This window comes from Heteronotia binoei, chromosome 10, assembly GCF_032191835.1.
Source record: "Heteronotia binoei isolate CCM8104 ecotype False Entrance Well chromosome 10, APGP_CSIRO_Hbin_v1, whole genome shotgun sequence".
NCBI lineage: Eukaryota > Metazoa > Chordata > Lepidosauria > Squamata > Gekkonidae > Heteronotia > Heteronotia binoei.
Window position 1 is genome coordinate 104,384,902 of NC_083232.1, and position 22,919 is coordinate 104,407,820.

General features: G+C 42.5%; 1 protein-coding gene across 2 annotated transcripts in view; it reads right to left on the reverse strand.

Annotated features, from left to right (window-relative positions):
- USO1 (USO1 vesicle transport factor) overlaps window positions 1-22,919 on the reverse strand; it is a 128,435-nt gene that overhangs the window by 97,605 nt on the left and 7,911 nt on the right. For both annotated transcript variants that reach the window (XM_060247866.1, XM_060247865.1), the window contains exons 2-3: window positions 21,808-21,894; window positions 1,907-1,971 (exon numbers count right to left, since the gene is read on the reverse strand). In XM_060247866.1, coding sequence (XP_060103849.1) covers window positions 1,907-1,971; window positions 21,808-21,894 — 152 coding nt within the window. The remainder of the gene's footprint in view (window positions 1-1,906; window positions 1,972-21,807; window positions 21,895-22,919) is intronic.

Consider the following 22,919-nt stretch of genomic DNA (forward strand, 5'->3'; position numbering starts at 1 on the left):
GAGTGTTTATGAACTTTATCAACGAAGTGTTGAGGGAATACCTGTACAAGGGAGTGGTGACATCATTATCTATTCTAGCTTACAAGTACTTGGGGCCATTTAAAATAAAACGGGTGATCAATAAGGTGACGGTAGAACTGGAACTGCCTAAATTGTTTAATAAAATCCACCCTGTTTTCCATTGCAACCTTCTTCGAAAAGATCCTGGAGCTACGTCTTGGCACCCCCACCCTCCAGAGCTCAAACCTATTCAAGTGATGGGTCAGAGTCACCATGAGGTGCAGGAGGTGCTGGACGCAAAAATAAAAAGAGGGGTGCTATACTATCTGGTGCACTGGAAGTATTTTCCTCTCCGCTGCGATGAGTGGGTAAAGTCATCAGACCTACGAGCCCCTCTCCTACTCAAGAGGTTTTACCTACTGCACCCAGACAAACTCCGAACAAGAGCTTAGGGGGGGCAGTATGTCAGGCAATGTTAATCTGACTGAAATTCAAATGCTTTTTACTTGTAATAGCCATGTTGAACCAATGTTACTAACCCTATACAATGCTATGCACATCAAAGTAGATAGTTGCTAGTAGATCGTTTGAACCTTCTCTGCAATTACTAACAAATACAGGAATGCATTCCTTTGAAGATAAAATGCCTCCAGGGACGAGAGGCCAACTAGTCCCAGGAAGGAAGATCACAGAAGACTGATAAGGAAAAGTTACCGTGTGAATATTCACACTTGGACTCCCTAGTGTTTAGAATAGTTGCTTTGTTTAGAGAACCTTTGATGTAGTGTCCTTAAGTATGCTTTGCAACATTGTTGTGTATCAGTCCCAGTCTCTTTGTTCACTGCTATAGATTATCAAATAAAGCCTAACTTTGTTTCATTTCAATGACTGGCTACTTTGAGATCTAATTGCCTGACACTGACCACCCATCAATAGATAGAGCTGGGTGTTGTCTGCATATTGGTGACATCCCAGCCCATACCTCCTGACAATCTGGGCAAGGGGGCTTGTCCACATGTTGTGGACTTGTAAAAACGCAAGAATTTTAGAAAGACATATGTGCAGAGATTCAAAGAAATTAAAAAAATAATTTTGAAAAGAAACCAGAGACTTTGCTATTGGGGATGCTACCAGATAAAATTGAAAGAACACTTCATGAACTGTTTAGATGCATGTTGACTGTGCGGTCAGAACAAGAAAGGCAAACAAATGGAAAGCTGAGGAGTGCTCAAACAACGAAAACAGGAGAGATAAAATGGAAGAATACATCATTATGACCAAACTAACTTATTATATAAACAGAAGACTGATCAAATAATTCGGAAAAATTATTATGCTTATTACAAGATTAAAAATGAGTGATTTTCATTAACTATGAAATGCTCTCTTCTATTCTAATTATCAGTACAAAGACATTAATATAACTGCATTAACATAATTAAGGTTGTTGTAGATAATATTATAATGGTATAATATTGAAATAATCCTGCACTCTGAAATAATGTCATATTTGAGATTATAAAAGTTAATTTTGAAGTACATATGAACCTAATTTATCATTATCCTTTTTTATTCTTAGAAATGCTCTTAAAAATACTCTCTTATTTACATTTGACCATGATAACTGTAGCAATACTAGGATGTAAGACCTTATAATGAAATAATTCATGTTAATAAGAGTAACTAATGGTAATAAAGGTTAGGCTTTAATAATAAGCATAGTTTGTAGAAACTATTGAATATTATGTATTTAAATGTCAGGTTAAATGTTGTACATTTACTCTGATGCTGTTCCTCCTTGTTCCCCTTTGCCCCCTTTCATTTTCTGCACCCCTATTTTAATTCATAATAATAATTTTTAAAAATTATCTACAAAAGAATGCCCCCCCCCCTCTTGAATTCTCACCGATCTGTCTGGAGAACACGGATAAGGTGGTTCATGGCTTGAATCCCAACTTCCAAGCGGTATTTCTGTAAAATTGAACAAAAACAACTAAAACAAAGGAACACTGTAACCTAACTTAGTTATTCAATATGAATTAGTTCCACAGTGTCCTAGGGACTTACATATGGAAGTTTACATATGTAAACATATACATTTAAAAACATAGTTGTAAAATATAAAAAACAAACATCAAGCTACAACTACAGTTCCTGCAACAAATACCACCAGCCGCCCATCAGGAAAATTCATGGATTACTTCCACCAAGGGGTGTCAAAATAATCCCACCTTCGCCTTTTGTGTGTTGGGAGGGGGGAAAGGAGCATATGGGAGCTTTCCCTGCCATATTCAGCAAGCTGTTCCAAGAGTGGGTGCAGCTGTCAAGCATGGTGAAATTCCATTGATAATTGATTGTTATAGGGTCCTTCATAACACTGGCCTGTGAAGTATCATGGAGGACCAAGCTTTGCTAGCTTTGTTATTCTTTCCCCTCCCCCTTCTTGCTTTATTGCTTGCAAAGTAAAAGTAGTGAGAAACTAAACTAACTTGAGAAGAAGTAATCAGCACCTTTCTGGTAGGGAGTGCGACACATCTGGGAAAAGCAAGGACAGAGTCCTGATAACACTATGAGAATGTAGACATTTAGATCGAGGCGGCTCGGCGGTACTGATGTTGTTAGACCTATCAGCAGCATTCGATACGGTCGACCATCAGTTACTGACCTGCCGTCTCGCCGACATGGGGATTCAGGGGTTGGCCTTACAATGGCTTTCCTCTTTCCTTGATTGTCGGGGACAAAGGGTGGTGATCGGGGGTGAATTGTCCCGGAGGCACACGCTTGATTGCAGGGTGCCTCAGGGGGCAGTGCTCTCCCTGATGTTGTTCAACATCTATATGCGCCCCCTTGCCCAGAGGTATGGGTTGGGTTGCCACCAGTATGCTGATGACACCCAGCATACTACACCCAGTTTGGTGTAGTGGTTAAGTGTGCGGACTCTTATCTGGGAGAACTGGGTTTGATTCCCCACTCCTCCACTTGCACCTGCTGGAATGGCCTTGGGTCAGCCATAGCTCTGGCAGAGGTTGTCCTTGAAAGGGCAACTGCTGTGAGAGCCCTCTCAGCCCCACCCACCTCACAGGGTGTCTGTTGTGGGGGAGGAAGGTAAAGGAGATTGTGAGCCGCTCTGAGACTCTTCGGAGTGGAGGGCGGGATATAAATCCAATATCATCATCTTCTTCTTCTTCTTCTTCTTCTTCTTCTTCTTCTTCTTCTTCTTCTTCTTCTTCTTCTTCTTCTTCTTCTTCTTCTTCTTCTTCTTCTTCTTCTTCTTCTTCTTCTTCTTCTTCTTCTTCTTCTTCTTCTTCCTCCTCCTCCTCCTCCTCCTCCTCCTCCTACTCATGGATGGCCGGCCTGGCTGTGTCCCAGAAAATCTGGACCTGGCATTACAAGCCATGGCTAGATGGCTCAGGCTGAGTAGATTGAAACTAAATCCAGCGAAGACAGAGGTCCTTTGCTTGGGTCGGCGTGGTCCAGGAGGGGAAATTCCCTTACCAGCCTTTGACGGTGTGCCCCTGACAGCGGCACACAGGGTCAGGAGCTTGGGGGTACTATTGGAGCCTGCCCTAACTATGGAGGCTCAAATAACAGCCACTGCCAAGTCCGCATTCTTTCATCTCAGGCGGGCAAGGCAGTTGGCTCCTTTCCTGGAACATGACGATCTGGCAACAGTGATCCATGCAACGGTCACCTCAAGGTTGGATTACTGTAATGCCCTCTACATGGGGCTGCCCCTGTGCCAAACCCAGAAGTTGCAGCTAGTGCAGAACGCCGCCGCCCGGCTATTATTAGGGCTCCCTAGATGGGAGCACATTCAGCCGGGGCTTCGGGGACTGCACTGGCAGCCAATAATATACCAAGTTCGGTACAAGGTGCTGGTTATTACCTTTAAACCCTATATGGCCTAGGACCTGCCTACCTTAGGGACCGTCTCTCCCCATATGTTTTCCAGAGAGTGCTGAGATCGGGTTCTCAAAATCTCCTTACAATCCCTGGGCCAAAGGAGGCCCGTCTGAAGTCAACTAGGGACAGGGCTTTTTCGATCACAGCCCCTTGCTGGTGGAACCAGCTGCCGGAAGAGGTGAGGGCCTTGCAGAACCTTGGGCAGTTCTGCAGGGCCTGTAAGACAGTCCTCTTCCGGTTGGCATACAACTGACCGGCATCTGAATATTTTAAGGAAGACTGTGGGATAGCACACTGATGAATTGTTGTTTATTTTTATCTGTAAATTATTAATGTATTTTAATTCTTAATTTTATTGTTAGAATTTTTGTGTTGTGAGCCGCCCTGAGCCCGCTTTGGTTGGGTAGGGCAAGATAGAAATTGAAATAAATAAATAAATAAATTTATCATAGTTTATGCGTGAGAGCTACCCCTTGCCCCCACCCTTTGGAATCCTTTTGAAGTAAGCCTTAGAAGTATTGTATCAATGTATTGGCAGCATTACTCTCAAGAATCTGTTACACTGAAAGTATCGGTTTATCAATAAACGTAGTTTTGTATCAACTTCAACTCATCATTGAAACCGCATGCTTGACATATTGAGAGTAATCCTATAAGAAGTTTAACCGCCCTGGCAACTTTATAACCGAATGGCTGAAAAGATTCCAGTGAGCAGTGAACTTCCAGAACCTGAGGAAGCAGTGAGAGCACCAACACCGCCGCGGCACGTGCTGGACACCTGGAGAGTCTCTGGAAAGGGCTCCCCTCTCCACATTCAACAACTCTTGGTCACCCCTCGCCAGTGGCAACCGTGTACCTCTACCACCACAATGGATGAGGCCCCGATGCGCAGAGATGCCATCCTAACCAGGCACATGCGCCGGGTGAAGATGGCCAACGAAGAGGGTGAGGTGGCCGAGCCTGGAGAGGAGGGGAGCACAGCAGTGACCGGCTCGGAAGCCGACCCGGCTCTGGCCGAGGTGGAAGTGGTTGGGACCCACGAGATAATGGGCCCGAGGGAGGAGGAAGACGAGATTGCTTGAGAATTCTGATCAATGTTACGAAAGGAAGTCAAAGAGGTTGCCAAGGGGTTGCAGGATGAGATGCAAGTGATGACCACCACGATGGCTGGAGAGTTCAACAGGCAAGTTGACTGGATTGAGGACAACTGACTTGAGAAGAGCCCCGCAACCGCCTGCAGCTAGACCCTTGACAATACCACCACAGGCACAGCCGGCGGAACCCCCAGCCCCTCGGAAAGGGGGCCGAGGAAGGGAGTTGGAAGCCACTTTTGATGGAGATCCCGAGGAGGTGGAGTATTTCATGATCCAGGCTAATAGCTACATGCATTATTGGTGGAACACCTTCCCTGATGAATTTAGTCGTGTAGACTATCTGGGATCGAAGTTGAAGGGGGCCGCTAAAAGATGGTACGTAAGTCTGTATGAGGCCATGAGCCTGGAACTGGACGATGTGGCCACTTTCTTACAGGCCCCACTGGCCCAGTATGAGGACCCCCTGCAGGAAACCCGCGTGTTGGCCGCCCTGAGGGACATACAACAAGGCTCTAAGTCGATCCGTGAGTATGCGGCTGAGTTCCACACCAACGCGGCCAAAGTAAGGGGGTGGAGTGAGCTGATGAAGATCGAGCATTTCACCCATGGGCTGAATGCTAGTGTCCTGGATTGAGCCCTGCAGCAAGCGAGACCAACCACCCTGGTGGGGTGGATACAGCTGGCGGGGGAAGTGGAAACTGACATGAAGAGAGTGGCCATGCAACGCCAGCAACAGAGCGGCAAGTTGGACCGTGACCCGAAACCAGGGGTGAACACAGAGGCGAAGAAAACCCAGGTGAGGGGAGCAGCCGGGAAGCCCCCGCAACCCGCAAATGCTTTCGGTGCGGGGACCCGAACCACCTGGCCAGCAGCTGCCTGAACCCCCCTAGACCACCATCCAGCACCATCAAGCACTCCAACTCCAAAGAAGCAGACCGGCCACCCTAAGGATGCAGCGAAGAGCAGCGCAGCCGTGAGCTTGATGCCTGATGAGGACACCATCGTCATCGATGAGCTGAGTGAGATGTACTGGGAGGACGAACCGGCGGAAAACGAGGACGACCTGCTCTAAATGGTGCCAGTCAGCAGGTCGCCGATGAACCGGCACCACGCAGGGTGAGAGTAACGGGGTCGCTATATTTTGTGCCAGTAATTCTGCTAAACAGCAGACTCAAGAGGTTCATGCAGGTGAAAGCTTTGATTGACTCGGGGTGCACAAGAGACATAATCACCCCTAAGCTGGTGGACGCATTGGGGCTTCCCACGATGGCTTTGCCGCATCCCATTCAGTTTGAGCAGATGGATGGGTCAGTAATGAGGGGGGAGCCACGCGTATTAGAGACTCAATTAGTACCGGTGGGCATTAAAGACCATTGGGACCAGGAGGCTTTTGTAATAGCCCCATCATCCTCTTACGATGTGATTTTGGGAGTAGGGTGGCTAGCCAAGCACGAGTCAGATATTCGATGGGAAGACCAGATGAAAGAATTCAATGATCCAAGGTGTCGAGCCCATCATTGGAATAAGGAGTGGGGCCCAAGTCTGCCGCCCCGGAATGAAAAGGTTTGCTTGACAATGGAGGAAGTCCAGACGATCCCTAAGGCTTATCGAGACTCAAGGGGGGTGTTCAGTGAACAGGGAGCCGATGAACTCCTGCCCCATAGGAACACGGACTGTGCCATTGAACTGATCCCGGGGCAGACCCTGCCTAAGGCCAAGCTGTACTCGATGGGATGGGAAGGTGGAACTGTCAGGCAATTACATCTCAAAGTAGCCAGTCATTGAATTGAAACAAAGTTAGGCTTTATTTGAAAATCCATAGCAGTGAACGAAGAGATTGGGACTGATACCCAACAATGTTGCAAAGCATACTTAAAGACATCACATCAAAGGTTTATCTAAACAAAGCAACTATTCTAAACACTAGTCCAAGTGTGAATGTACACACGGTAACTTTTCGTTATCAGGTTCCTGTGGTCTTTCTTCCATGGGACCAGTTGGCCTCTCGTCCCTGGAGGCATTTTATCTTCAAAGGAATGCTTTCCTGTATCTGTTAGTAATTGCACAGAAGGTTCAAACATTCTACTGGCAACTATCTCCTTCGATATGCATAGCATTATATAATGTTAGTAACATTGGTTCAAGCTCGTCTTACAAGTAAAAATTTTTTAATTTAACATTGCCTGACAGGAATTGAGGAAGTTCCTAGATAAGAACTTGAAGAGAGGCTTTATCTGACCCGCCACAGCCCCCCATGCAGCCCCCGTCCTCGTCAGGAAAAAGAAGGACGGCTCGCTCAGACTTTGTACTGATTTCCAGGGGATTAATGGGATTTCCACCTCCAATGCTTATCCAATACCCCTCATCAAGGACTTACTCAGTACTGTGTCAGAGGGGAAGATCTTTACTAAGCTGGACTTGAGGGATGCGCATCAAAGAGGGGGATGAATGGAAAATGGCGTTCAATACACCAATGAGACAATTTGAGTACCTAGTAATGCCATTTGGGTTACAAGGAGCGCCGGGAGTCTTCATGAACTTTATCAATGAAGTACTGAGAGAATATTTGAGGGGGTGGTGGTGTATCTGGATGACATAATTATTTATTCACAAGATCTCCAATCACATGTGAAACTGGTGAGGGAGGTCCTCAGTACACTGTTGAAGCATAAGTTGTATGCTAAGTTGTCAAAATGTGAGTTCCACAAGACCGAACTCGACTATTTGGGTTTCAGAGTATCAGGGCAGGGGTTGGCTATGGACCCAAGTAAGGTTCAAGCGGTACTAGATTGGGCTCCCCCGAGGACACGTAGACAGCTCCAATAGTTTCTCGGGTTCGCAAATTTTTACCGAACCTTCATACCGGGGTTCGCCCAAATAATGTTGCCCCTCACTGAGTTACTGAAAACAAAGGGGAAGGGTCCAGACTTCAAAAAACCGGGAGCGAAGCTAAATTGGACGCCAAAATGTCAGGAGGCATTCAATAGGCTCAAAAGGCTGTTCACAAGTGTGTCAGTCTTAAGCCACCCCAATGAATTGAAGCCTTTCGTTTCTGAATTTGTGGCCTCCTGCCCTATATGCTTAATGGCTAAGAAATGGGGAGGAAAGCCCCCCCCCGGCTATTAAAACCTTTAGAAACAGCCACACATCCTTGGTCTGTAGTGTCAATGGATTTCATAGTCGAACTACCAGCCTCGCAAGGAAAGACCGTAATTCTGGTAGTAGCGGACACTTTTTCCAAACAGGCACACTTCATTCCTTGTGCGCAACTGCCAACAGCTAAGAGACTAGCTTATTTGTTTTTCCACCATATTGTGAAACTCCACTCATTCCCCGATAAGATCATTAGTGACAGAGGCCCACAGTTCGTTGTCAACTTCTGGCGGGAGTTTTGCAAAAAAATGGGTATAGAACAGGGGTTGAGCTCAGCTTACCATCCACAGATGGACGGACAGATGGAATGGATGAACGTGCTTTTAGAACAGTACTTATGGTGTTATGTGAACCACCAACAGTCTAATTGGGTGGACCTTTTGCCGTTTGCCGAGTATGGTTACAACAACAGTGTGCATAGCTCAACCAAGGCTTCCCCATTTCAGATTGTGCATGAGTATGAAGGCAAGCCTGTTCCATTTTTGCCAGGGGGAGAGTGAACCCGAGACCCCACCTCTTTCGAGCAATGGTGGGGCAAATTAGAGAGTAGCTGGAAGGGGATCCAAGAGAACTTGGAATTGGCCAAGGAAGCTTATAAAAAGCAGTATGATAAATCCCATGTGCCTGTTTGGGATTTCCAAGTGGGGGATTCTGTGTTTGTGTCAACAAAAAACCTCCCGGGGGGGGGGGGGGCGCGGAGCGTCGCTTAAGCATGGCAGACGCATTCTGATCGAGCTCCTGATCATTCCCCCTATTTCGACTAATATAATGTCACCAGGCATCTTAGAAAATTCAGCTTTCAATGGGACAACATAACAGAACTAAAAAGAAGACCACTCAGAAAGAAAAAAAGTCTGTTTTAGACTTCTTCAAAGCAGACGTTTTGGAAGAGGTTAGTAGGCCTGTGACCAGATTGGCTCTAAATATGGCGGCAAATAATTCTAGCCCACCAAGCCCCAGTGTAGAGGATGAGGATGCTCCGTTAAATAAAAGAGATCTAAATCTCCTGAAAGCAGACATCCATAGCTTAAAGAATCTTTAGATTCTTTCCTTAAGCCCATCCAGTCTAAAGTACAGGAGATGTCGGAAGAACTCACTGTTACTACAAAAATAGCAGAGCAAACGGCTGAAGCAGCCATTGTGCTGCAAGATGAAGTGAAAACTTAAAAGAAAGGAGGCTATGCTAGAAAATAGAATTCTAATATTAGAAAATCGTTTTAGAGCCTCAAATTTAAAATTTCGGGGCCTGGAAGAGGGCGAGGAGGAGTCTATGGACTTGGCTATGTTTATAACAAATTGGTTGAAATCAGCTCTGAAAATGGAAGTGGGAAGCACGTTGTCTATAGCCAAGGCGCAAAGACTGGGAGCAATGGCTTCGGCCATGAGAGGGAAGCCTAGAGCCTTTTTAGTTCATTTTGTCTTCCCCAAAACATGAGACTTCATTTTAAAAGAAGTGCGAATGAATGGGGCCCTGATCTACAAAGGGAAAAAAATTCTGGCGCTTTTAGACCTACCACCTGAAGTGCTAGAAAAGTGCAGGAAGGTAAGACCTTTTGTTTCCAAACTGCATGCTGCAAACATAAGATTTAGATGGAGCCCCACGTCGGACATCTTGGTTTATAAAAACAGCTACCTGCATAATGCGGCTGACATGGACTCAGGCAGAGCTTTACTCAAGGCGCTGTCGTTAGAATTAACACCCATGGAAGAAGAGGAAATACTTAAAGCTAACCCACCATCTGGAGACTCTACAGCATAATATACAGAAGTTTAAATAAGTTGTTCTATTAACGTTGCTAGATGTCTTTTTGAAACTTTTTTTCCGATCCGAGTTGCTGTTTTAACTGCAAAATCTTTTGGTGGGCTTTCGTGATTCAAAAAAAATTTTTAAGCTCCTTGTTTGTTCTGGAGCTTTGTTTGTTTTCAGTCTTTAATGGAATGAGTTGGATTGATATAACTGATTAGTAGATTATCTTTTAACTAAATAGCATAATTGTTGAATGGGAAATGTTTGAGATTAAATAGTCTTTTAAATCGGGAAGTAAGGGTTGGGGTGATGATGCGACTGATATGATTACAGAGAGAAGTGACTGAATGAATGTGATACGCTAGTTTATGAATGACTGAAAATAGAGTGAGGAATGTTGGTATGAATGCATAGATAGATAGATAGATAGATAGATAGATAGATAGATAGATAGATAGATAGAAGTGTTAATAATGAAATATAATAATTAAGTGTGCATGTAAATATATTAACTAACCAACTGAAGATTTTACAGCCAAATAAAAAGGGGTTTAAATAAGGTGTTCTGCTAACATTGTTAGATGCCTTTCTGAAACTTTTTTCCATCTCAGGCCACGGCTTAGGCTGGAGAGACTTTTGGCGGGTTTTTGTGATTCAAAAATGTTTTAAGCACCCCGTTTGTTCCAGAGCTTTGTTTGTTCTTAGTCACTGATAGCTGGCTTGGTATAATTGTTTAGTAGATTACCTGTTAACTAAATAGCAAAACTGTTGCATGAATATGCTAGAGTTTGAATTGTTATTTAATTAGGGAAGTAAAAGCGGGGGTGATGATGCGACTGACATGATTTTGGAGAGGAAAGACCGCATGAAGGTGATTTGTTAATAGGTATGACTGAAGTCTAGTAACTGAGTGATTTTAAATAACTGAGGTGATAAATGGAAGATCTAAGTAACTTTAATCTAGCAGAGGAATGGGAGTAATAAATTGGTGAGATATGTCTGATAGGGAGAATGTAAGTGTTGTTGAATGTTTTTGAATGAATATATTGTGATGGCGAATGGGGTATGAATGATAGTTATGTATGAGTGAAGACAGAAAGAGGGTTATTGGTATGAATGCTTTTTTATTTCTAGTAGTAATAATGAAATATATTAATTAAGTATGCATGTAAATATATTAATTACAATGAATGGTTAAAATTTTTGAGCTTTAAACACTTATGGAAAATCAAAGGTAAATAATAAATCTTTCTAGAAATAACCCAGTTAGTATAGAATACATCTCTTTATGAATGTTTATAACAGCATTGGTTATTGGTAAGATGTATAGGGGCTTATAGCTTATGATTGATGTGTGTTTAACTACTAAATATGCTCATACTTTATTTCTCCTAGTTAAGAAGGTTCAAGTCTTTTTGCTAAGAGCCTGGTTATTATTCTATCTTTAATTATGGGGGGAATGCTTGGGGTGTTCTATTTTTTAACTGAGTTTTGCTATAACATAGCTCCCCTAAAGGAACATCTCACAGAGGTTTGAGAGGAGCAGAGCAGCTCTCTTAGCTGAGACAGCTGGAGAAGTTGCTGAGAATTTCTGAGTTTTGAAAGACTTCATTCTGAGGTTTGTGGGGCTGCCTAAAATTCTGAGGTGTGATAGCTGGGGAACTGCTGTTTGTTTGGTCTTTGTTTGCTCTTTTTTTGGTTGAGTGGGCTAAAGGAGAAAGAGATTGAGAGTGATTGCTGCTGATTGCTGAGGAGTGCCTCTGCTCCACCCGCTTTGCATTTTAATCTGCGCCTTGCCAAAGGCACGAGCCTTTGGCGCGAGCCAAAGGGCGAGAGCTAAAGGGCTCTTGGCCTGCGGCTCTTCGCCTGGGGGCTCCCTAAGGACCAGGAACCCAGATCCCTGATTTCCTTGTTCTCCCAATAGGTAAGTTGACCCTCCAGAAAGGGAGCCACTTAAACAAACAGCATTTAAAGAGGACTGTATATTTTAAAATATATATATATATCATGAAGATAGAATGCGAGCAGGGGGGTGGGGGCTTTCCAGTGTTTTGCACTGAGTGTCACATGTACGACTACCTGCCCAAAGGACAGAAGTCTTGGGTGTGTGCTCGATGCAAGGAGCTCCTGGTCCTCAGGGAACAAGTTCGTACCCTTGAGGCCAAGGTGACTGCCCTGGAGAAGCAGAGACGGTCAGTTAGGCACTGCCAGAGAGCATGAGGGTCGAGAGGGAACAGGGCACCGTGCTGAGAATAAGGGGAATGCGCCCTCAGAAGGGACCTCTTCTTCTGTTGGTGAGCGGGAATCCTTTTGTACCAAGGAACCATCCCTGGGCAGGGGGAGAGGGGGGGGGTTGGTAGTTGGTGATCCGATCCTTAGGCAAGTAGACAGCTGGGTGGCGAAACCGCATACTGACCGTATGGTGACTTGCCTGCCTGGTGCGAAGGTAGCGGACATTACATGTGTAGTAGATAGGTTGATAGACAGTGCTGGGGAGGAGCCAGTGGTCGTGGTGCATGTTGGCACCAACGATGTGGGGAAATGCAGTCGTGAGGTCCTGGAGGAAAAATTTAGGCTGCTAGGCAGGAGACTTAAGGCCAGGACCTCCAAGGTAGCCTTCTCAGAAGTGCTACCTGTTCCATGTGCAGGGCAGGAGAGACAGGCACAAATTAGAAGTCTCAATGTATGGCTGAGACGATGGTGTAAGGAGGAAGGGTTTAAGTTTGTTAGGCACTGGGATGCTTTCTGGAACAAATGAGAGCTGTACAAAAGAGACGGTCTCCACTTGTCCCCGGATGGAACCAGGCTGCTGGAGCTTAAAAACAAAAAGGTGGCAGAGCAGTTTTTAAACTAAATCTTGGGGGAAAGCCGACAGGAGATGAAATGTCTCTGGTTTGGGAGGACTCGTCTCAAAGAGATGAAGGGTTGGCTGCTATTTTTCTACCGGGTAACAGACCAGAGTTGTCCACTGTGATGGTGACAAACAGTATGGACTGTCTGCCAGAGTCTCGAGGCAGCAGGAGGAAGGTGGCGGGCCTAGCTTGTCTGGGAAATTATAGATGTTTGTATGCAAATGCTAGAAGTGTTCGAAGTAAAATTGGTGAATTGGAATGTTTAATGTTGGGAGAAAACATAGACATTGTGGGAATTTCAGAAACTTGGTGGAATGAGGAGAATCAGTGGGACACGGTGATTCCTGGATTTAAGTTATATCGGAAGGATAGGGAGGGAAGGGTTGGAGGTGGGGTGGCTCTGTATGTCAGAGAGGATATACGGTCAAGTAAGACTGCGGTCGGAGAATTAGATTCACTTTTAGAAATGCTTTGGGTTAACTATGGGAGTTTGTTATCGCCCACCAAATCAAAAGAGAGAGGACGATTATAATATGATGGAAGGCTTAAAGATAGTGGCTAAACGTAAAAACTGTGTTGTCATAGGTGATTTTAACTACCCGCAGATCGATTGGGCAATATGTGTTCTGGTCGAGAGAAAGAGATTGAGTTTCTTGATGCTCTCAATGACTGTGCTATGGAGCAGATGGTCTCAGAACCTACCAGGGGTGGGGCGATCCTGGATTTGGGCCTAAGTAATGCCCAAGACTTGGTGAGAGATGTAAAAGTGATTGCACCGCTTGGGAGCAGTGACCATAATGTTATTGATTTCACCGTTTGTATAAATAGGGAGTTGCCCAAAAAGACCGGCGCAACCACGTTTAACTTTAAAAGGGGTAAATACACTGAGATGAGGAGGCATGTGAGGAGGAAACTGAAAGGAAAGGTAAATATGGTCAAAACCCTTGGGGAAGCTTGGAGACTATTTAAAACTATAATCCTAGAAGCTCAGATAAAATACATACCACAAGTTAGGAAAGGCACAAACAGGCATAAGAAAAGGCCTGCATGGTTAACAAAGTAATGGAAGCTGTAAAAGGTAAGAAGCACTCCTTTAAGCGGTGGAAAACCAGTCCAAGTGAGATTAGTAAAAGGGAACACAGGCTGTGGCAAATCAAATGCAAGACTGTGATCAGGCAGGCAAAAAGGGACTATGAGGAGCATATTGCAAAAAACATAAAGACCAACAATAAAAATTTCTTCAAATATATTAGAAGTAGGAAACCAGCCAGCGAGGCAGTGGGGCCCTTGGATGACCATGGGGTAAAAGGATTACTGAAGGAGGATAGGGAAATGGCTAAGAAGCTGAATGAGTTTTTTGCCTCCGTCTTCACTGTGGAAGATGAGAACTTTTTGCCCGCCCCAGAACCACTAATTTTGGAAGGGGTGTTGAAAGACCTGAGTCAGATTGAGGTGACAAAAGAGGAGGTCCTACAACTGATAGATGAATTAAAAACTAATAAGTCACCGGGTCCGGATGGCATACATCCGAGAGTTCTGAAAGAACTCAAAGTTGAACTTGTGGATCTTCTAACAAAAATCTGTAATCTTTCATTGAAATCTGCTTCCGTTCCTGAGGACTGGAAGGTAGCAAATGTCACCCCCATCTTTAAAAAGGGTTCCAAAGGAGATCCGGGAAACTACAGGCCAGTCAGTCTGACTTCAATACTGGGAAAGTTGGTAGAAACCATTATCAAGGACAGAATGAGTAGGCACATTGATGAACACGGGTTATTTAGGAAGACTCAGCATGGGTTCTGTAAGGGAAGATCTTGCCTCACTAACCTGTTACATTTCTTTGAGGGGGTAAACAAGCATGTGGACAAAGGAGACCCGATAGATGTTGTTTACCTTGATTTCCAGAAAGCTTTTGATAAAGTTCCTCATCAAAGGCTCCTTAGAAAGCTTGAGAGTCATGGAGTAAAAGTACAGGTCCTCTTGTGGATCAAAAACTGGCTGAGTAATAGGAAGCAGAGAGTGAGTATAAATGGGCAGTCTTTGCAGTGGAGGACGGTAAGCAGTGGGGTGCCGCAGGGCTCGGTACTGGGTCCCATGCTCTTTAACTTGTTCATAAATGATTTAGAGTTGGGAGTGAGCAGGGAAGTGGCCAAGTTTGCGGATGACACTAAATTGTTCAGGGTGGTGAGAACCAGAGAGGATTGTGAAGAACTCCAAAGGGATCTGTTGAGGCTGGGTGAGTGAGTGTCAACGTGGCAGATGCGGTTCAATGTTGCCAAGTGCAAAGTAATGCACATTGGGGCCAAGAATCCCAGCTACAAATACAAGTTGATGGGGTGTGAACTGACAGAGACTGACCAAGCGAGAGATCTTGGGGTCGTGGTAGATAACTCACTAAAAATGTCAAGACAGTGTGCGTTTGCAATAAAAAAGGCCAACGCCATGCTGGGAATTATTAGGAAGGGAATTGAAAACAAATCAGCCAGTATCATAATGCCCCTGTATAAATCGATGGTGCGGTCTCATTTGGAGTACTGTGTGCAGTTCTGGTCGCCCCACCTCAAAAAGGATATTATAGCATTGGAGAAAGTCCAGAAAAGGGCAACTAGAATGATTAAAGGGCTGGAACACTTTCCTTATGAAGAAAGGTTGAAACGCTTGGGACTCTTTAGCTTTGGAGAAACGTCGACTGCGGGGTGACATGATAGAGGTTTACAAGATAATGCATGGGATGGAGAAAGTAGAGAAAGAGGTACTTTTCTCCCTTTCTCACAATACAAGAACTCGTGGGCATTCGATGAAATTGCTGAGCAGACAGGTTAAAGGATAAAAGGAAGTACTTCTTCACCTAAAGGGTGATTAAGAAGTGGAATTCACTGCCACAGGAGGTGGCGGCGGCCACAAGCATAGCCACCTTCAAGAGGGGTTTAGATAAAAATATGGAGTAGAGGTCCTTCAGTGGCTATTAGCCACAGTGTCTCTCTGTGTTTGTGTTTGTGTGTGTGTGTGTGTGTATATATATATATATATATATATATATATATATATATATATATATATAAATTTTTTGCCACTGTGTGACACAGAGTGTTGGACTGGATGGGCCATTGGCCTGATCTAAGATGGCTTCTCTTTTGTTCTTATGTTCTTAAGGAGTGTTAAGTTTTACTACAAGGGAGTACCAAGTGTATTTCTCCCTTTTCCTCTTAGGGATAGGAGGACTGGTGAAACTGGTTCCCCAATTTGGGGTTGTTTGTACTAGGTATTTTATTTAATTTTGGTTTTAAAACCATCACTGGTTTTAAGTGTTGGTAACTGAAAAGTGAAATGGGATAAAAATTGGAAATCAAATTGTTTGTCCAGTGTCATAGCTCTTTCTAAACCTCTAAAGTAGCACCAATAACACTATGTCACGCAATCTAAAGTTTGCCTCGTGGAATTGTAGAAGTTTTAAAAACCCTATCAAACGTAGGATTGCTAACTATCTTGAAAATGGTAAACTCAATATAGTGTGTCTTCAGGAAACGCATTTAAAGGCTACACTCCCTAACATACTTAAATCTCGTTGGTTCTCCCAATCGTTTCAAGCCTCTGGTTCCTCCAAAGCTAGGGGGGTAGCCATTTTGATCTCAAAGCATACTCCCTTTGTCTGTCAGCAAACTAAAAAAGACCCCAAGGGCAGATATTTATTTGTAAAAGGAGAGCTTGATGGAATCAGTACCACTATTGCCTCAATATATGCACCTAATAGTGGACAACTAAATTTTCTTAGGGAAACTTTCATGGAACTGCAATCTTTCCAGCAGGGCAATGTTCTTGTGGGAGGGGACCTAAATTTTGTGGCAGATATGATGCTGGATAAATCAAAACACACTAATATACCAAAAGGAAGCTCATCGTCTCTGACAGAACTAGATTCAATTTTCAACTCTTGTAATTTGGTTGACATGTGGAGAACTTTGAATCCTAAAAGCAAAGATTATACCTTTTTTCCTACTGTCCATAATTCTTATTCTTGAATCGATTATTTATTAGTTTCTCCATCATTGATCAATTTGATTGAAAATGCTACAATTGAGGTACGTAGTATTTCAGATCATTCCTTGGTACAATGTGACTTGCTTGCTCAGCAGCCCAAAAAGGCCCGAATTAGTCCCTTAACAAACTACTACTCTCAAGTGAGGTAATAAGCAAAAAGTTAGAAGAACAAATCCAATCTTATTTTTCTTTAAATGCCCAATGTGGGGTATCACAGGCTTATGTATGGGATGCCTTCAAAGCGGTGATGCGGGGCAATCTCATCTCTATTGCTTCGGCCAGTAATAAAGCCAAAAGGAAATCTATAGAGGACTTAAACAACCGTATTGCCTTCTTACAGGCCAAACATTCTAAGTACGGTGGTAAAAAAACTCTGAGGAAATTAAATCAGGTCAGAAAACAACTAGAATTGTTAGAATTTTCTGCTATTCAAAAAAAACCTTTTATATCTCAAACAAAGATATGTAACTAAAACCTCTAAATCAATTAGACTTTTGAAATATCGCACAAATCAGAAAAGACTCCAAAATATGGTACATGCAATTAGAACATCTCAGGGAGTTGTACATTCATCTTCTAAAAAGATCTCTGAAACCTTTTTTAATTTCTATAAAAAACTTTATGAATCTAATAATCCAGACCCACACCAAATTGAAAACTATTTAAATTCCACTGATTTCAAAGCATTCCTTTCGGAAGAGCATGCATCTTTTTTGGACAGACCTTTTAACTTGACTGAGTTAATATCAGTGATTTCAAAAATCAAGAATAAGGCTATGGGAAGGGATGGATTCCAGATCGAATTTTATAGACACTTTAAATCCTCTTTGTTAACAACGTTATTAGACACCTGTAATTTGGTCATGGAAGAGGGGTACCTCCCCCCAACCTGGTTGGAATCACGAATGATAGTAATTTATAAACAAGGAAAAGACAAATTTAATCCCGCCCCCTACCGCTCTATTTCGATTTTGAATCATGATTTTAAAATTTTTTCTTCTTTACTTGCAGAGCGACTGAAACAGATTATTACACATTATATATATCCAGACCAGGCCGGCTTCATGCCAGGTCGTACTATTACAGACAATATCCGAAAATCACTTAATTTGATCCACCTAGCAAAATCTTCAAAAGTACTATCTTTAATCTTATCTCTGGATGCGGAAAAAGCGTTTGACAAGGTGGAAGTAAATTACTTAAAAACTCTACTCAGGTTTATGAAATTTGGACTTTTTTGAAGTCTGTCTTTGCCATTTATAGCTCCCCTTCTACACAAATTAATACTAATTTTTATAGATCAGATGAATTACATCTTGGTAGAGGTACCCGTCAGGGCTGTCCTTTATCCCCTCTATTATTTGCCCTAACAATTGAACCCTTTGCCTATGCAATCAGGAATGCATCAGAAATCTCGGGTATCTCAATCAATAACGTTGTTTATAAAGCCAGTTTATTTGCCGATGATATGGTGTTTTATCTTAGTAACCCTTTATATTCATTAATGTCTCTTAAAGGCAAAATAGATGAATTCAGTAAATACTCAGGCTTTTCCATCAACTTTAATAAATCAGAAATATACCCGATCAATATTCCACAGAAGTTGCAAGAGACTATTAAGTCTGTATTACCTTTTAAATGGGTTGAAAAAACGTGGAGACATCTAGGCATATTATTTCCACTGAATCTATCAGACTTATATAAGGTTAATTACGGACCATTATATAAAGCTATGACTCAGACACTAGGGGAGTGGTCTAAGATGTACTTCTCTATTCTAGAGAAAATAGATCTTATTAAATCTTATTACTTCGTCTTCTTTTTTTGTTTCAAAATCTCCCAATACCTATCCCAAAAAAAGGCCTCACAAATTGGCAATCACTCTGGACTTCCTTTTTATAGAATAAACGTAGACCAAGAATTGCTTTTTCATTGCTAGCGAAACCTCGGAAAATGGGAGGTTTGTCCATCCCTTTGATTGACAAATATTTTATAGCAGCACAATTAAGTCATATTGTATTATACGCTTCCCCTTATGAAACTCCAGCCTGGGTACAAATTGAAAAAATACTCTACCTAATGTACTATTACAGGAATTTATTTGGAATTCTAAATCTGACAGAAGGGAGTATGTTTTGTCTAATCCGTTTCTTAAACACACACTACAACTATGGGATCAATGGAGAAATACCCTCTCTCCTGCATCCTCACCACTGATGGCATTTCTGGGCCAATCCTGGTTTTCCCCAGGTCAGAACATAAATCACTTCAAGGTGTGGAGGGATAATAATATTTTCAGACTGATAGATGTCACAACCAATGGCAAACTGAGTACCCATGGTCAGTTGGAACACAAATTCAAAATTTCTATCCCTTGGTACCAATATACTCAAATACACCACACTCTGCGTCAAATTGTACCAATTGTCATGGCTAATAGAGCTCTCAGTCCTCTGGAAAAATTATTTCACAAAGGCAGTACTTCGGTTAGGGGGGTAATCTCCATTATCTATACCCTTTTAAATCAATCAGTGTGGTCAAGTAAATCAACTCAGCAATCTGCTTGGCAGAAAGATTGCCACACTGTAATAAATGAGGACCAATGGGAACAAATTTGGGAATCACCTTTATTTAACTCCAAATCTTATTATTTTCGATTGCAAAACTACAAAATCTTCGCAAGGTGGTATTTGACTCCCTATAGGCTTTTTAAAGGAAAAGCGAAAGAAAATCCAAATTGCTGGAAGGGTTGTGGCCAATTGGGCATGTTCATTCATTGCTGGTGGGAGTGCCCAGAGATCAATGTTTTCTGGAAAGAAGTGCTGGAAAAAATAACAGAAATAACTGGGATTACAATTCCATCTACACTTGACTTGGTTTTATTAAATTTGTGGACAAATGCTGATTGGTCTGTTTTGAAGAAAGAGCTATTATCCCTGTTATTGTTAGCAGGAAAAATAGTTATTGCCAGTTGCTGGAAAAAACTGAATGTGCCTAAGTTAAATTGTTGGTTCGACAAAGTCTGGGATATATTAATTCAGGATAAGTTAGCTACTAATATATTGTTGCAAGAAAATGTTAAAGCTGGAAATTGGTTCCTTGAGAAGTGGTTCCTCTTCCTTGAGTATATAAATAATAATGAGATGATTGTTGGGAAAATACCTTCTAAATACTTGAATATTATGATCTATTAACTCTACAATGGAATTTCATGTAAGACTTAGCCTTGGAGCTAAGGAAGGGATAATTCTTTGTATAGTAAAAGCTTTTTTCCACTTGCTGTGGGATAACTGCGATATGTATCCTGTAAGACACTGATCTTTCTTAAGTTAGTTGTTTGCAAGTTGTTTATATTTCTTTTATGTTTGTAAAGAGGAAATGGCTATAATTTTTTGCACTATTCTAATGTGTGAAAAGATGGATGTTTGTTTGTTGTTTAACATAAAAAAATCAATAAAAAAATTAAAATGGAAAAAAAAAACCTTCCACTGAATCAGCCTTCAAAGAGGCTGGCTTATAGATTTTTGGGTCCTTTTAAGATCAAGAGGGTAATCAATAAAGTGACAGTAGAATTGGAGTTGCCCAAGATGTTTAGTAAAATACACCCTGTCTTTCATTGCAGTCTTTTGTGAAGAGACCCGGGTGGTACTCCTTGGCACCCTCGACCGCCAGCTCCACAACCTATCCAGATTAGGAATCAGAGTCATCATGAAGTGCAAGAAATTTTAGATGCTAAAATAAAATGAGGAGTGTTGTATTATTTGATTAAATGGAAACATTTCCCGACCAGCGAAAATGAATGGGTAGCAGAACAAGATGTTTTAGCCCCTGATTTGATAAACAAGTTTTATAAAGCACTCCCTCAGAAACCCCGACGCTGATGTTAAGGGGGGCAGTATGTCAAGTATGGTGAAATTCCATTGATAATTGATTGTTATAGGGTCCTTCATAACACTGGCCTGTGAAGTATCATGGAGGACCAAGCTTTGCTAGCTTTGTTATTCTTTCCCCTCCTCCTTCTTGCTTTATTGCTTGCAAAGTAGAAGTAGAGAGAAACTAAACTAACTTGAGAAGAAGTAATCAGCACCTTCCCATACATTCCTGGTAGTGAGTGCGACACATCTGGGGAAAGCAAGGACAGAGTCGTGATAACACTATGAGAATGTAGACATTTATGATAGTTTATGTGTGAGAGCTACCCCTCGCCCCCACCCTTTGGAATCCTTTTGAAGTAAGCCTTAAAAGTATTGTATCAATGTATTGGCAGCATTACTCTCAAGAATCTGTTACACTGAAAGTATCGGTTTATCAATAAACATAGTTTTGTATCAACTTCGACTCATCATTGAAACCGCATGCTTGACAGCAGCCACTGGACATGAGCATGCAAGGACTTCAGATGAGCAGTCCCCCAGAACAGAAAGAGTAACCAAAACTGAGGTGCCTAATGACATTGGTCAGCACACAGGATCATACATGGAAAGGAATTCCTTAGATCTGAGGGGCCATGGAGCACTTTAAAATTTCCTTAGCCTTGAATTGGACCCAGGAACAGACAGGTAATCAGTGAAGAGGCCAAAGTATAGTTGTGATATGATTGGTATACACCATTCTGTACCAACGGAAGCTTCCAAACAGTTTTCAAGGCCAGGTCCATGGATAACACATTATAATAACCTAATCTTTAGGTTACAGTGGCATACATGATCATAGCAAGGTCAACAATATCAAGACTGGAATCCAGTTGGTGCATTTGTTGTAGACAGCAGAAAATGGTCCTAGTCTATACTGGGGCAAGTGATGCTCTGTATTCTTGGTTCTGGGTGGGGCGGGGGGCAACAGTGGGAGGGCTTCTAGTGTTCTGGTCCCACTGGTGGGACCTCCTGATGGCACCTGGTTTCTTTGGCCACAGTGTGACAGAGTGTTGGACTGGATGGGCCATTGGCCTGATCCAACATGGCTTCTCTTCTGTTCTTACATCTGCTATTGAAACATCATACAAAGGACAAAAAACAGAGCAGACCTTTGAAAGCGACTTAAGTGCCCGCACAGCATCCCTGCGATCTTCAAGCAAGGTTGAGGAGGCGACTCTGTCGCACAGTTTCTGAATCTAGGAGAACACAGAAGCCAAATTAGAAGCAGAATAAAACTTTCAGTTATTGAGTAACATTTCTCCCTCTGAAACCAAACAAAGGGACATTCAACTTAGCTACCGTTAAGTCCAACAGAACTGTGGCCATATCAGTCCCATTAAGCTGCCAAAAGCCAATTCCTTTAACTGTTTGATCAAGTGCTTTTTAAAATCTACCTTGAGAATCTCAGTGGGAAAGGCAAACTATACATTTTAATTATTTTCAATAAGTGACTGATTCCTTAAGGATCATCAATATTACTGTGAGATTGCCATGGAAATCGTTGCATCTCTGTGAAGCTCCCAGGGAGTTTGGGGGAATCACTTGACATCTCACCCTTTTAAATAAGAAATCCTTGTCTTTTTGAGGGGAACTGTCACCGTCAACCCCCTTTTGTGCCTGTGATATGTCCAGAGAGTTTCTTTTAAAAAGAAAACTGGCAAGTTGAGGGAAAAGACTCAAGAAAGGGCTTTCAGTTCCCTCAGCAATGGAGAAGGTCTCTGTTTCTGGGCTAGCCAACAATCCTGACTTAGATAGCATACTTCCCATGCTCAGAGAAATTATTAACGATACCAAACAAATTAAAGAAGAACAGGCAGCCTGTTATTTTAAACTTAATACAGCAGTGACTTAAAAGGCCTTAAGCTGGATGAAGCCGAACCCAGACTCATGAGTCTCAAAGACAGAGCCTCTGAAGCAAAGTGCATTACTGAACATTTATCACTGCAACTAGATGGCTTAAAACTAAAATCTAAACTAAGGAGACTGAAGGTGTGATGAGGGGAGAGAGCGAGAGAGAGATGTTTTGGATACTGAGAGCTCACACATCCTTAGGAAAGAGGCCCATGCATTTCTCTACTAAATGTCCACTAGAGAGCTGGAAACAGACCTCTTTTCCTATTTCAAAATATCCGTAAACAGAACAAGAAATTTCCAGCAAGCAAATATTCTAGTCAGTGAGAATGACTTTTCTGGGTATAGCTTTCAAGGGCGTGCACACTTC